At 35.1% G+C, this 15,742-nt stretch overlaps 1 protein-coding gene across 1 annotated transcript; it reads right to left on the reverse strand.

Annotated features, from left to right (window-relative positions):
- Positions 1–382: 382 nt before the first annotated feature.
- On the reverse strand, positions 383–13,395 carry LOC147069488 (glucose dehydrogenase [FAD, quinone]-like). Its single transcript, XM_085950816.1, has 6 exons — positions 13,311–13,395; positions 11,297–11,515; positions 7,236–7,463; positions 5,482–5,614; positions 3,507–3,629; positions 383–1,613 (listed from the first exon to the last, which is right to left on the reverse strand). The coding sequence occupies exons 1-6, from the start codon at positions 13,393–13,395 to the stop codon at positions 383–385; spliced, it is 2,019 nt and encodes a 672-aa protein (XP_085806942.1).
- Between the last annotated feature and the right edge of the window lie 2,347 nt (positions 13,396–15,742).

Genomic DNA, 15,742 nt, shown 5'->3' on the forward strand with positions numbered 1-15,742 from the left:
AAGCAAAATTGAAATAATCTAATTGTATTCGAGTAAACGCAGCAGCGTGCGTGTTGTCGTTTTTTTACAAGACAGCTGATGGTCCAGTTTGACAGTTTGAGGTTATGTGATTATTATTTCAAGTGGGTTTCAGTAGCGCCGTGTGCGAAGCATCACATTGGTCAGTTTATGAGTTCCATCTCCAACCAGTTCCGTCAGATTTCAGTTGCGCCGTGGGCGGATGGCCTAAATAAAATCATCGTCAGCGAATACATCGAAGGTCGATCCGTAAACAAAGAGATCGCCTTACGATGGTCCGACTAATTGAAGATTTTACCGGGACTCTTAATATCATCAGCTAAACGGATGACTAAATACAATGATGAGGAAAGCAAAGAAAAAATCATCCCCAAGTCTTCTTCAGCATGTCCGCCAGTTTTTCTCCAATCATTATAGCTGGAGCGTTAGTATGTGCAGTTATAGGCCGTGGGATGATGCTAGTGTCTGCAACCCTTAATTTGTTTATACCATGTACTCTCAATTCGTGGTCCACGATGGCCTCGGGGTCTGTTGCAGGTCCCATCTTGCACGTGGCTATCTGATGATGTAGGGTGTTTGACAATGTCCTGACAGCACACGCCCAGTATTCATCAGTACCAAATTCGTGTGCCCAGCACGTCGGGAAGTGTTTAGTGTATAATTTAGACCCAAATCTTTGAAACGCTGTAGTTTCTGATAGTCTAATTGCGAATTTTACTGCTTCTACAAAAGTGTCCAAGTCTCTCCTGTCAGAGAAATAGTCATAATAAAACTTTGGCCAGTGGAATGCATTATTGTCCTTCAATTTCATATATCCTTTAGATTTCGGATGAACTATCATTGGTATTATACTCCACACTGGTTGTTCAGTGATTTCACTGTAAACTTCGTTATAAAACCAGTCTGAAATTTTCATTCCTCTGCTTATACTTCTGCTAGCATCTGATGAAATTCCCGCAGGTAAAAATATCAGTTCCATATCTGGATAATTACCTTCTTCTTCAGATATTTTCGTCTTAATATATCCCAAACCTTCGACTCCTCCCGCCAAAGTTAGAGGACCTTCTCCAAATTGCAGCCATCTTGCTATATTTTTCGGTGTTACGCATCCAGTTTCTGTCACAGAATCTGTTGTGTTGATGAGAAACGGTAGACCAACGAAACTAACGTGGTCGTACATGTTTTCGCCTACAGGTAAATCTTGAATTACTGGAATACCCAGCTCGTCTAAGTGGTGTTTAGGTCCGACACCTGATAGCATGAGTAGTTGTGGAGAAGCTAATGCTCCAGCTGATAGTATTATTTCTTTTGTTGCTTTGACTTTGTATCTGAGTCTGTTGCGGACGTACTCCACCGATTTGGCAGTCTTAGTTTGTTTGTCTATTATAATCTTTGTGGCTCTGCTAAACGGAAGGATGTGAAGATTCTTGCGGTGTTTGAACGGGTGCAAGAAAGCTTTGGCCGCGCTGTCTCTTTTTCCGTTAATCGTCTGGGCTTGTATCCTCGCGAATCCGAAGGTTTCTCCTGCATTGTAGTCGACCACTTTGCTTCCCAGCTCTTCGCCAGCCTCTAAAAAGGCGTCCATCAAAGGAGTTCTGAAAAGACAAACGCCACAGTTATTAACGTTATTGATGTTTTATTTCATAAATCTTGATAATTTTTCTGGTTTACCTGGCAATACACCCGATTTGAATTTAGATTTATTTAATTTCAATATATCATGGACATAATTATTACCACGTTTTTATTAGCTAGTATTCTTGTTTTCCCAGTACTAAATTTTTCTTGTGTATTCAGTACATATTTTTTTCTTGTTTGTCAATATTTGTATTTGACGATTGAAGATTTTTAACTAGCTTCCCGACTAGCTAGACATTTGAAACTTTTATAATATATCAGAACACGACGACAATGCATTCTTTTAATACTTTTAGCCATTTTTAAGCTGAACTGAATTCATTTTCAGTTAATTCTGTTTTGTATGAAAAGTTATTATTGTTGCTATGATGCTTGTATTATTTCTAAATTATTAATATATACGTGCGTTACTATAGAAATCAATATGAAATGTCAAAATGACATTTCAGTATTTTATATTATTTAGGTATTCAGTATTTCTATCAAGTACAATAAAAAGATTTTATTAATAGGTACATAGAATTGTCGAGTTAATATGATTCAACAGAAAATTTAAAAACGTGGTATATAAAAAGTTCTTTTTATCTTCTAATTATTATTTAACAAAATCGTTCATAGCATGACGTACCTATAGATTTAAAATAATGAACACTCTTACAATGAGTATTCAATACTCAGTAATGTTCTGAAGCCATTCTAACAAACGTAATTGTATGAATTTTAATGTGATAACATGATCTTGTGACTTCTGAAGAAGATCCAAGTTTTCTCGTCTGATAATGGTCTAGACCATGACCGACCCTCCCAACAACATCCCCTGTGCGCGCGCCTGTTACACCACGAATAATAAAATAAAATAATGTGAACAAAATTAGAGCATGCCCCTCTGTTATCGGTTATATTTAAATGTGCCGATGAAAAACAAGCTGGACGCTGTGATTGAGAAATCTCGAGAAATAATTAGAATACGTCGATCCAGAAGAATTATTTTTCAGAAATTTCTGAATTCTCATTTCTCGAGAAATCATCAATGAGAATTCTTGAAAAATTATTATTAGAGAGAAAACAAATTAGTTGGAACCATCTACTCTACATAGATATTAAGAATATCATACATAAATGTACATCATGAATAAAAATGATTGAAAAACTGGAGCATTCAAGTTCTGGGTTACTGGAGCAAAGTTCAATATTATTGCTTAAGCATTTCAGTTGTTAAATTCGCCGATTATAATTAATTTACAATTATTTGTCGATATATAGTCAAGCATTATTTCGTGTCCGGAAACTTGTACGTATGCAGTTCGCCGTATCACACTTCACCGTGAAATATTGTACCGGAAATAAATTAAAGACTGTCCAACCTCTTTGGGTCGTACAGTACTAACATAAAATTCATGTCTAAATAAAACACGGTTCTTGTCGGTTTACACTTACACAGGAAGCCAGCAGCAATCAAATTTTGAAAATAGCCGATATACTGGATTAATTGTTAGGTTAGGTTTTCATTTTTGAATTCATGAATTTTGCCAAAATCAGCTATGAAAATTGAATTAATGTTCATATTGAATCTAACAAAATTGGAGACCGTATAGTATACGGTCACCTCTTTCTGATAAGAAAGCTCACGGCGAACTGTGCCACGGTGAAATGTTTTTTTATTCCATGTTTTCAGAAATTCTTTACATCATGTCACATTATTAGAATGTCATTAGCATCGTGCATTAGATGCCCAAATTTAAAGTCTGGCCTTTATTCTACACAGCTGGACTAGTTTCGTCGTCAAGGAGATTGATATTGATTTTGTTATTAGTATATTAGTCACTAAATCGAATATTTTTGATACTCACTTATAAGGCATGTATTCAACGTTCATCAGTCCTTCTCTGCTGTGGTAAGGAGAATTTTCCAGACCTCCCAGGTTAGATGCTCTCTCCGACTTCAAGTAATACGGCAAAACTTCATCGAAAGACCTTAAAAATATTAAAAAAAAATATATATAAAATAATTCGTTATTATATTATTATCTCCATGACAACAACAAACAGGGGCAGATTTACTGGTATTCTGAGAGGGTGCAGGAAGGAAACCACACAAAAAACCAAATTAAACAGATTGTTACTCATGGCCCCCACATCCTGAAGCGGGCCCCCTACTTATTACTAAGGTTAAAGGCAGTCTGACGCTCTACAGTAGAGTTTTCTAAATTGTGTTGGAGGTCAATAAAAATTCAGTGTACTTATTTTTAGCGATTTTTAACACATCTAATTATGGAGTTGTCGAGTATCATCAGACAATAACCAAAAATTGCATCGCACAACCATAATTATACCTTAAAATGGTAATAACCTTGAAGTAAAATAGCCCCGCAGGCGACTTTTTTTTTTACTATAAGAGCAAATTTACGATGTATGTTTATCTCAATTATGTGGTTGAACTGCCACGCCGCCCCCCCCCCTGAACCCGGGCCCCTAGGCTAGAGCCGTGTCAGGCCATGTTGTTACTACTACAGACCTACAAACTTATCTGTAGAATGGCAAAAATGGAACTACGAACTATCATAGGACGCCATTTTGAAAATTTCATTCGAATGTCAGATTTTGTCCAGTTATGAGTCTTGATTGGGTAGTTTTCGACAGTGGCTCCCCCATCCCATTCTTCAGATAAGTTTGTAGGTCTGTACCTAATTAACAATTTTAGTTTTTACTTAAAATTAATTAGCCCATATTGATTTTATAATTATTAATATTAATATAGTAGACCAACTTCGAATCACAAATTCTCTTGCCAAATAGAGCTACCAATGATTTTCGTATACCTGTGGTGGACGGTGGGTGTAGGCTGTGGAGATCCGACATCCCAAAATACTGCACACTAAACTTTGTCAGTCATATTTATTTGTTTTCACTGAACTAAGAATACAAATTGCAGATGGTGTTAGTCAGTTTTTAAAATTCAATTAATCCCTGCCGAAACGAAACCACAATAGATTTAACAACAATTAAAATGGTATTATACGGGAAGCGTAAAGACCTCCACACTTAGTCGGTTTAATCATCAGAGTAATAATACTATAGAGTTAGGGTATCGTCCGGCTATATTGAGCCATTGTCTTTGCGCGTGATGCACAGTATAACCTCATTTAAATTTTTATTATCGCTTCTCAGTACGGCTAGCAAATTAAAACAAAACACAGTTAACTATCTTTTCTGCTAAATAATTAACTAAAAATATTTCCTAGTAACTTTTTATATTTTTCATAAAAAAAACTATCTATTTTAGTAACACGTACTCCTGGTTTTGTCGTAAGCAGATCAGTCAAACCAATATTTACCGGCTACACTTCTAGCCTCACTAAGTCGATTATTTATATATCTTATACCTTAATCTAACGCATATTGCGGAGATAATACGCGTGCCGAATGCTTTCTCATCCGTACTAATGGTTAGTTTTTGTTCAGGCCTTGGTCCGACCATGTTTATTTATTTTTTATGCTCATCTCCCATGAGTCTCTTAAAAAAATATTCATAACAACACTGTAAAATATGGCAGATGCCTCTCCTAACATATTTCACCTTGTGATATAATCAATTATGACCGGATGGTTATAGTAGTATGGTTGTATAGTGGGTATTATTATAATGTTTTCAAATATGCATCAACAAACAACACGCAGGTAAAAATCTAATTACTTTATATTATTTTTATTCCAATTTCACCTGAAGAATTTTATGTTTTTTCGAGAGGTGATTATGGTTAATACAAGGTGAAATATGTAGTAAATTATTCCACCTTTGGATATTAGGAAAGAAATCTTGTCTTACCATCCAGGGTTTCCTTCAGCTGCTATCCTGTCCCAGTCAATTCTGTTCCCTCTGGTGTAGATCATGTAGTTGATTACTGAAGATCCTCCGATGGCCTTTCCTCTTGGCCACCCACATCGCTGTTCATCCATTCCTGAAATATTTGAATACAATTAGGTCAGTATTTGACTATCAAAAATCTTTGACAAATATCTTTTATGAAAAATATTTTTGTTTTGTTTCATAAAGTGTTTCATAAGAGATCTTTTATAAACAAGTAAAAAGTAACGAGACATTACCTTTTATCAAAGATTAGTTTATGGTAAAAAGTGTGTTAGTCCTCTCTTGTCCTGACGGCTCATTAGAAAATACAGTAGAACTTGGTTATTACGAGGAAGATGGGACCGACTGAGTTTGCTCGTTATAAGCGGTACTCGTTATATTAGAGAATAGGTATTTTTAAATGCGTGGTCACAAAAAAAGTCAAAAATAAAAAATCTGCAAACCATCGTAAACATCCCCGAAACAAATATGGCCTTCATAAACTACAAAAGAAGTTGTTTATTGTAATGAACGCTGGTAGGTACCTACGGACTTCACAAACCTTGGATTTTTCGACCATATACGTGGATACTTTTTCATTGTTGTCGGCGAAAACAACAATCATGTATGTACTGAGACATTTAACTAGTGTCATAAACGTAATCCGTCCCCGGCGGCATCCTGTCCGATCGGATTTTATTGCTTACGGTCGAAATGTTTTTAAACGATCGATACATTAACAGTATTTTAGCTCGGTATATCCGATAAGTTGCTCGTTATAGCAGTTAATGTATGGAGAAAATCATAAACCAAAATGTCAACGAATGTTTCCTCATTATATCCGAGATATCGCTATGATCCAGATCCTAATAACCGAGTTCGACTGTTTAAAATAATTGAAGACGGCAAGAAATTAATAAACATAATTATTGATTGTAGAACAAATAATTACAAGATAAAAAGAACTTTTTATATACAACGTTTTTAAATTTTCTGTTGAATTATTATGCTCAATATGCTCGAACTTGTATTTGATATGAAGTAAATAAAAAACAAACAAATATAGAATACTGAAATGTCATTTTGATTTCCATAGTAACGCACGTATATATTAATAATTCAGTTGCTAGGACCACCCAATTAGCAAACAATAATAGTGGATTGGATTACGGATTTCTTCCGAAATAACTTTTCATACAAAACAGAATTAACTGAAAATGAATTCAATTCTACTTAAAGATGGCTGAAAGTATTAAAAGAATGCATTGGCATTGTGTTCTGATGTATTCTAAAAGTTTCAAATGTCTAGCTAGTCGGGAAGTTAGTTAAAAATCGATTGCAAGATTTGTACTGGACAGACAACCACCGGACAAATAAGAATACGAGCTAATAAAAACGTTGTAAACAATATGAAATACTTGAGAATAATCGCCACCCAGATTACAATATATATATATATACAAGACTGTCTACAAGTGTTCTAGCCAACATAAATTCATTGTGCATTTTTAAACAATATTTTACGCAGTCTAATAATTATGCCCTCTCGTATTTTATAAAATAATGCTGTACAAATGTGATGAAATATCTTTTTTTATAATCTAACATCGGCCTAAAGCACACATTGTTCCCTGGCATGGGAGCGTCATGTTGGACCTAATGTGAAAGAAACACCAAATAATAAAAACTTGCTCACATGTCGCTCGAAGATTAAGTAGTAGATTAAAAATTACCCATACAAACTCCTTCCTGCTTTTCCATGCGGTATCCCCAATTGTAATCAGTGTGCTGTAAGAAGGCAGCCAAGAGTGGCGCGTCTGTCAGCAGGGATTCTGGTCCACCGACTTCGAGGAGCAGCACGTTCCAATTTTCGTTTTCTGATAGTCGGCTCGCCAATACGCATCCCGCTGGACCCGCACCAACTATCACAAAGTCGTACTCCTTGAGCGGGGCCATGAATCCTGGAAATATATTAGGTTTCTTTATTACAATTTATGTTAGACCGGTACATTTTTTTTTTGACCATGTCCGATCCTAATAGGATCATATGTGCCTCTACAGAGTAGAGGTTTGTATTAACAGATTTTGTTTTTACGAGAAATGGATGTCAGCCACTTGCTGAACCTATTAGGTCCATACCCTAACTCACACACAAATTGAAAAACAATATGTGTATTTGCCAGACCCAGGATTCGAACCTTGGACCCACGGCGTGATAGTCCAACGCTTATGCCGCGCGGCCACCGGTACATAAAGGCTTTAAAATAACAAGCTCTAAAGAACAAAAAATTCCTTTGCCAAATTCTAGATCAACCCAAGTATTTTTTGGCTCATTGTATGGTTCCGTTCATGAAATATGGAGATCATGATCAATCAGAAATGTTGAGTTTATTGACGTCTCTATAAATTGAAGGCAACCCCCGAACAACGATAAGGGGCACATTTCAATAAATCAGAGGAATGAAGAAAAACGTTTAATCGAATATTTTTACAGGAAAGTAATAATTTTTATTTATTGATATTATATTATCAATATTGAAAACATCGACCAGCGGTGCCCAACCCGTAGCTCGCGAGCAACGTGTTGCTGCTTGCTGCATCAGAAACATTGTTTCAAGAATTTAAAAATAAGAGGGAAATTATTTCAGCTATTGAAGATGTTCAATTATCAAATTCAGTCACTCGTAGAATAGACAATGCCTGAAAATATCAAATTACAGAGGAAAAAAGATTTAGAAAAATGCGCTTTTTTCAAAAAAAAAAAAAAAGGTCATTGTCCTATGTATGGTTCGGTTATGGTTAGTGCATGGAACTCAGAAATAATGGGAACTGAAATATCTGACGGTTAAGGAGTAGCAGGTAACCGATCTCGAGTAAGAAATAACCCGGGATAAACTTAAACACTTGTCAAGAATACGTCATACGTCGAATACTGACAACTGCTCTCGGTTTATGCATTGACGCTCATTTAATATTGGTGTATTACACACATAATACGAGTTTCTTTTTCGTAGGACGCTCACACATTCAAAACCCTGCATCAAAATGTAGCGTATTGAATATAGCCTATCGGAATTCTATTTATTATCTGTTCTGTGGTCACGTGTCTATCAAATCCCTCTTTTTTTCTTGTGTCTTAAATGTCAAAATACGTTTATGATTGTTCTACTCATTTCATTTGGCTCTCGTTTCCCTGAAACTGAGACTCCCCTTTTGGAAATAGTATTTGGTTTTCCGGAATCTTTCAGTTTTTCCTTTTGACATCACTACGATTTTTGTTTTAATCTTCCTTTTTCTGCCTATATTTAATTGATTTATGCCACTAGATGCCAAGCTCGCATCACTAACATCCGCCATCTTTGTTCTACTTATCGTTGTTCTTGGATAAATCAGTTTTCAAAACCTTACTGCACCTTCTAGGAGTGAAGAATAAACCCTTTCGATACGTTAAAACGTTTACGGGGATCTAATTATCATTGTTCTATACTTAACTCAATATGTAACATATGTGCCGCTTAAGTTGTGATTATATTGATATGCATGTCGCGTACTGTCACGCTGTCACGGCGACAAATTTAGTCTATGGTTTCGTCACTTTGCAGAATATTTTGAACGAACACGACTCTGTAAATTCAATGATGGAGTAACCTAGTAACGAGTCTCTGTAAATTCAATAATATTTTAAACGGAACCAAACCCGCAGACCATAGATAATAGACATTTTGATAGAAAATACATCATGCCAACCGCTAAAAACAAAAACACGCGATTTTTACATGATTCGAAAATGTGAAGGCATGTAGAAGAAAATGATAAAAAAACGTTCATTGAGTCAGTTCAGTACAACGTGAGGTGACCTCATTGTTGTTCTGGTGATTTTGGCAGATTTTGAACTGACAATGTTTGTTTAAAAGTTCAAAATGTGCTATGGTACCATCATTATGATAACATTTTAAACACCAAGAAAAACGACATTACACACTTTTTTCTAGTAGCGGCATTTGACTGTCACGTGATACTACACGACATGCACCATAATATATTTCGCGCTTAATGGCCCACCCACATTGAGGTGCATGTAACGGGCTGCTGCTACGGGGAAGAAAGTGTGTAATGTCGTTACTGGTGTTTTAAATCAGACTATCAGCTCCCATCCCGTAGCACATTTTGAACCTTTAAACGAACATTGTCAGTTGGAAAAATCTGCCGTATTCATTAAAACAAGTATGAGCGCACTTCACGTTAAACGTTACTGCATCTGCACCAGGATGACGTTTTGAACGTTTTTATAATATTCCACATGCCTGCACTTTTCGTCTGTCACGTCAAACTGTCAAACTGACGTTCTTTTTTGTTTTTAGCAGTTGGCACTATGTATTTTCTATGAGAATGTTGTCTATTATAATGGTCTGCAGGCTGTATTCTATTATCCATGAATGTCATGCCGCATGTATTTTAACGTACGCACACGTAGAAACTGTTAAAATTAATTGAAATCAGCATGAATAATTAATAATAATTCAAATTACTAATACGTTATAGTAGGCACTCTTCATCAGTGACATTATTCAGTGAATTTACGTGATGGTGCACGTTCAAAGTATTCTGCAAAATGATGAAACCATAGACATTTTTATCGCCGTGAGTTCACGTGATAGTCCGCGACATGCACCTCAATGTGGGTGGGCCTTTATCGTTGTTTGGGGTGTGCCTTCAATTGTTAAATTCTTTAATTAATTTATCGGTAACCATGGTAACCAAAAAGTAAATCGTATATTATAGCAATGTATTATAACGTCAATCGTTCATATTTCCTGAACAAAATAATGCGTAGGGAGCGTATATTGAGGTTATGAAAAGTGTGAAATTCGATTCTTATCCAATAAAGTCCAAAAGAAGAATACGTTCAATCTAAGTCAAGAGGGTGGACATATTATTGCATTAATCAAATTGAAGTCAGAACGTGAAACTTGAGATGTTGGACTTGACAACGGATTGACTGTACCGTACAGTTCGTCGGTTTTGAAGATGTTTGATGCTCATAATTTTTGTTAATGTTGAGTAGTGCAAATAGGTGAAATAAAAAGGATTTAAAATTATACACATTTATATTTTTTATAAAATTCGATGTTTTTTAAAATAGATATAAAAATATTAAAACTATGAATTAGTCAAAAATCTAAACGGTGTAAATTTGAAAACTTAATAAACTAAATTTTAATAATAAATATAACCATAAAAATAATGTAATAATAACGAAAGCTATGTACCAAATATGTGACAAATTCACATTTTTGTACAATTGTAAGTTTATCTTTGACTTAAAAAAAATCATTTTAATGTTTTCAGAGACATATTTATTAATTAATACAGTTGAAATTGTAAATTATCAAAAAAAAATCTCAAATTTCAAGCTTCGTATTTTCCGTTAGGTTCTCTGTTGGCATATATGATCCCCCTTAATTTAAAAAAATACGTTTGTCTGACAAAGTTTTGCGTGCACTCAAGTGTGCTTTGATTTTGTTTACTGAGACTAATTATAACAAAAGGAGTCCATGTGAGAGAGGAGCACGGTAAATTCACAAAAAAATATATTTTATTAATAATATATAGGTAATATATTATAAAAAAAACAAAGCTAAAACAATTATGACGAACTACTCTGTTAAGAGATCTTGACGTCCGTAGTGAGACGCCGAATTTTTTAAGAGCTGTAATGTTTGTCATTGTGGCGTTGAATCAACTCTGGAGCATCTCTCCCCTTTCAAAAATTATTATCAATGTTTTAATTTACCTGTTGGTAACGGGTAGTCATCCCTTAGAAAGTCAAAAAGATCGCTGATCTTCGTTGGTCTGTAGTTAGGCGCTGGACTCTTCTTGAGCGCGTCGAAGATCGGTGCGTACGCGTGAGTGTACAATAAGAACTTGGCTGTTCTCGCCAGAGGCTTGATGATGCCGTCATTTTCCGCCACATCCTCAGAAATGCCCTCGGGTAGTATGTAGTGATGTGAATCTGTAATCGGATAACCATAAACTTTAATCCTTCCATGATGGATTTGGAAATCTTTGAGAGCGATGCGGAACTAGGGATCGCAATACCGGTATTTCAAAACCGGTATTCAATTATTTATCGATACCGAAATACCGGTTTCAAAAATCCAAAATACCGGTATTTTCATTATTAATAACTCATTAAATGCTAACACCGCGACTGACGCTTATGGAGTCGTTGGCCATTAGATATAATTAACGTGTTATTTAAATGTGGTAATTAAAAGGTTATCAATGTTAAGTAAGCATACACCTTTACCTTATATGAATAATATGTTATTTTGTTCACTACTTACTACTATAATAAAACAAAATCCTTCAAAGATAGTTAAAGAATTGTCGCGAGGAATTAACATATTTCGAAAAAGAAAACATCCGTGGCAAATATTTCCAATCCCCAACAAACGTTGAATTTGAGAGAGATTTTCCTGTACCTGAACTTATATTATTTGTAAAAATTCTAGCAGTACTAAAATATTAAGATCTATACTTAAATATTTATAAAGGTTGACATTATAAATGTAAGTATGTACTTTAGGTTGCTATTAAATAGTGTATCAAATAGATTTAAACAGCTGTATTTATTGATATGTAGGTACTTCTTTTTGTCTATAATATGTTTTGATGAATACCGATATTAAATAAGAAATATCGGTTTTGAAATATTCATTCGGTTATGCAATCCCTATGCTGAACCATCTGTGAAATACCATTCAGAGTTACTGATTTTTTTTTTTTTATTTTTATTATTATTTGTTTCTATATTAAACACCACAACAGGCCGTGAAGCCCAATAATAGTGGTAAAACTCCCTTGAGGAATTTACATATTAGATTATGTAAATATATTGTGACCTCACCGGGAATCGAACCCAGGACTCCGCGATGGAAGGCCAGCGCCTTACGCACTGCACCACGACAGCCGCTTCTTGACTTAAATAGGTGTGTCTTGACCATATTTTTAATGGTTTCGTTCTGGGCCACTCCTTTCTTTCCGTAGATTTACTGCCTACTATATAACATATTATTATCTATCTATATATATTGTAAATGACGATTGCCGATATTGACCTTTTACAGATGGGCGCATATCCTATGGACTTACGCTTTTAAACATCATGGTTCTGTAGTCCAGACAAATATACACCTGCCTAGAGTTAGGTTACGGGAATTCTCGAGAAATTCTCGAGATTTTCAATCCCGAATCTCGAGAATGTAAATTTTCAACATTTCGAGAAATCCCGGATCTCGAGATTTTCTCGGGATTCGGGATTTCTTTATTATCAAATAATAATTGAAAAAACGATTTTCCGAAAAACGAAGTGGACAGAAAACACAAAACGTTCAAAGACTGATCGGGGCATTTAACACAACATCGACTCAAAGTGAGCGCAATTTTTGCAACATCAGGGAATATTGTGACTCAAAAGCGTACGCGATTGTCCGTGTTTTTTGAAATTCCATTTTAATAAGTAATGTTTTGAATTATTTTTGTTTTACTGCTTCTATTTTGTTTGTCTTACATAAATAAAAAAAATCATATTTTTTTGGAATTTGTCTGTCTTTACACTGATTTTAGGACTTTTACAGGTTTTTTTAAATTTCCCGATATCTCGAGAATTCTTTTCTGGAAATCCCGAATCTCGAGAATTCAAAATGTCATAATTTCCGGAAATCCCGAATCTCGAGATTGAGATTTTTCTCGGGAATTACCCAACTCTACACCTGCCTGCAAACAGATTACACAATTGAATTTACCTTGCTGTTGTTTGCTTTGAAAGATTATGTGTGATGCGTGGATAGCAGCTATTATTGTCACCAATAAACTTATCGAGGTCTTCATTTCATCAGTAATAGTTCGATATTCCAATCAATGGCTTCAATTTCGGTCCTTTGATCTGAAACAACATATTAATATCAAATACATAATATTGACGGATATATAATTATTATCCGATGGACAAATGCTGTTGAAGATTTGGGTTACATGTAAATGGTACATAAAACAATTCACCGTGGGCTTTCTTATCGGAAAGAGATGACTGTATACGATACGGTCTCCAATTTTATTAGATTCAATTTGAACATTAATTCAATTTTCATAGTTGATTTTGGCGAAATTCATGAATTCAAGAATGAAAACCTAACCTAACCTAACAACTAATCCAGTATATTGGCTTTTTCAAAATTTGTTTGCCGCTGGCTTTCACTGATGACTAAGAAGACAAGAACCCTAATAACCAGAGCGTTGGAGCGGAGTTCGGAGCAGGAGCACGGAGCACTGGAGCATGGGATTTTACCGGGAACAAGAGCGGAGCCAGAGCACCGAAAATTTGTAGTGCTCTACTGCTCCGAATGTTTTTTTATTGTTAAATTTTCGTCCTAAAATCCAATGAAAATAGTAAATTTTGACACTTTGCAACACTGGAATTATTTGAAATATGGCAACACTGCTGAGTGTTAAATAACCTCACTTTTTTAACCGAAGAGGCAAATAATGAGATACGATTTGCTGCCGGTCATTTTGTTTAATATAATTAATAATGAAAATGACGATTATTTTAAAACTACTTATTTTTTACATTTGTATACATATTATGCTTATTAAAACTTTTTTCCCGGAGCGGAGCTGGAGCAATTATTAGGTCCCGGAGCGGAGCTGAAGCGGAGTAACTCAAAAATGAGTCCGCTTCAACGCTCTGCTAATAACTTCCCAGAGTAAGCCAGTTCCGAAACACATTGTAGTAGCCAATATTTCCTATAGTCCTTTATGACTGTGCCAATGGCAGACTAAGACCCTAGATGCATACAATGTCAAGGTATCTACGTTTAATCCAACATCCATGTCGAATTTATTAGGTTAGGTTATCATTCCTGAATTCATGAATTTTCCCGAAATTGGTTATGAAAATTGCCGCTGTTCCCGCATGGCTTCCAGTAAACAGACTTTTCAGAACAGAGATTTGTCGTATTTCTCTATAGAAACACTGAATCAGTTTAATTAAAAAAATCAGAGGTTTGAATATTATTCATTTGGTGATCGATGTAGGTATGGACCGTTCAGCTCTGCCAAGTTTTAAAGATAGACGAGTGTAATGAGCTAGGGTAGGCCTTATTCCAAAATTTGACAATGGGGGTTGTTAAAGAATCTGAGTATGTGCCAAGATTGTTCGGAAAATACGCAAGTGTACCCGGAAAGAGGCTTTTATGAAAGTTATCGATCGGTAGTCTGCTCTGGCGGTCGGCGAAAGGCGTCTGGCGCCAATTCTGACGGCGCCCATCTCAATACTAACACATTTTAATATTGCGTACAATGTACGCAGCCACCCCCATTAATGCGAAGGGGTGAGATCTACCGCGTCTCTACTTGTTGATTGTTATATGACATTGGATACGCGATGCTAGGGGCTCTAAAATGAGTCATGCGACAACAATATTGTAAGCGAAAACAAGACGCTATATTTAAAGGCCCACATGCCCAACGAAGGTTAAAATGGAGGTTTTATGGTATTTTCAAAGCATTAGCCTCAACATTCCTTAAACGTTGGAGATAATCTAATAATCTATTTATATAATTTTGAAGCCTTTATCTAACTGAAAATAACGATTTTTTTTCGGTTTCGTACATGTTCAAACACGCGCGTTAACATGACCTTAATCCCTACTTCAGTAATAGTTTGTCAATTTATGGCTACGGTCGTATGTTGTAGCCTAACTACTGGGAAATGCCAATGGCGTATTTCAAACAAATACTACCTTATTCTTAGGTAATTTAATAATTATTATAAAATAATCATTATTCGTAGGATGTTTTATCACATTTAAATGCTCAAAGACATAGCTTATAATCAGTATCTTTATAATTATCTTTAAATGTGTTAATTGTGCCCATTTTTCGAAGAATAAAAAGCCTAATTCTTGTCAAATTTGGGATCACAGAGATTATCAATATAATTTTTTATCGTAAATATTTCACTATAATAATGTCGACATAAATTTTACTAATGGTTTTATAAATGCGTTTAAAAATTAAGAAATCTATGAAATCTTAACACCACTGCACATAGATGTACTGAAATATGACTATATTCAAAAACATTAGATCGAGAGGCTTAAAAGAATACTATTTTATGTAATAAAAATACTTTATGCAGTCATCAAATGGCTTCAAAATTATATAAATAGATTAT

Source organism: Rhyacophila brunnea, unplaced genomic scaffold (genome assembly GCF_057557595.1).
Source record: "Rhyacophila brunnea isolate RB1 unplaced genomic scaffold, BYU_Rbru_1.0 scaffold_23, whole genome shotgun sequence".
Lineage (NCBI taxonomy): Eukaryota > Metazoa > Arthropoda > Insecta > Trichoptera > Rhyacophilidae > Rhyacophila > Rhyacophila brunnea.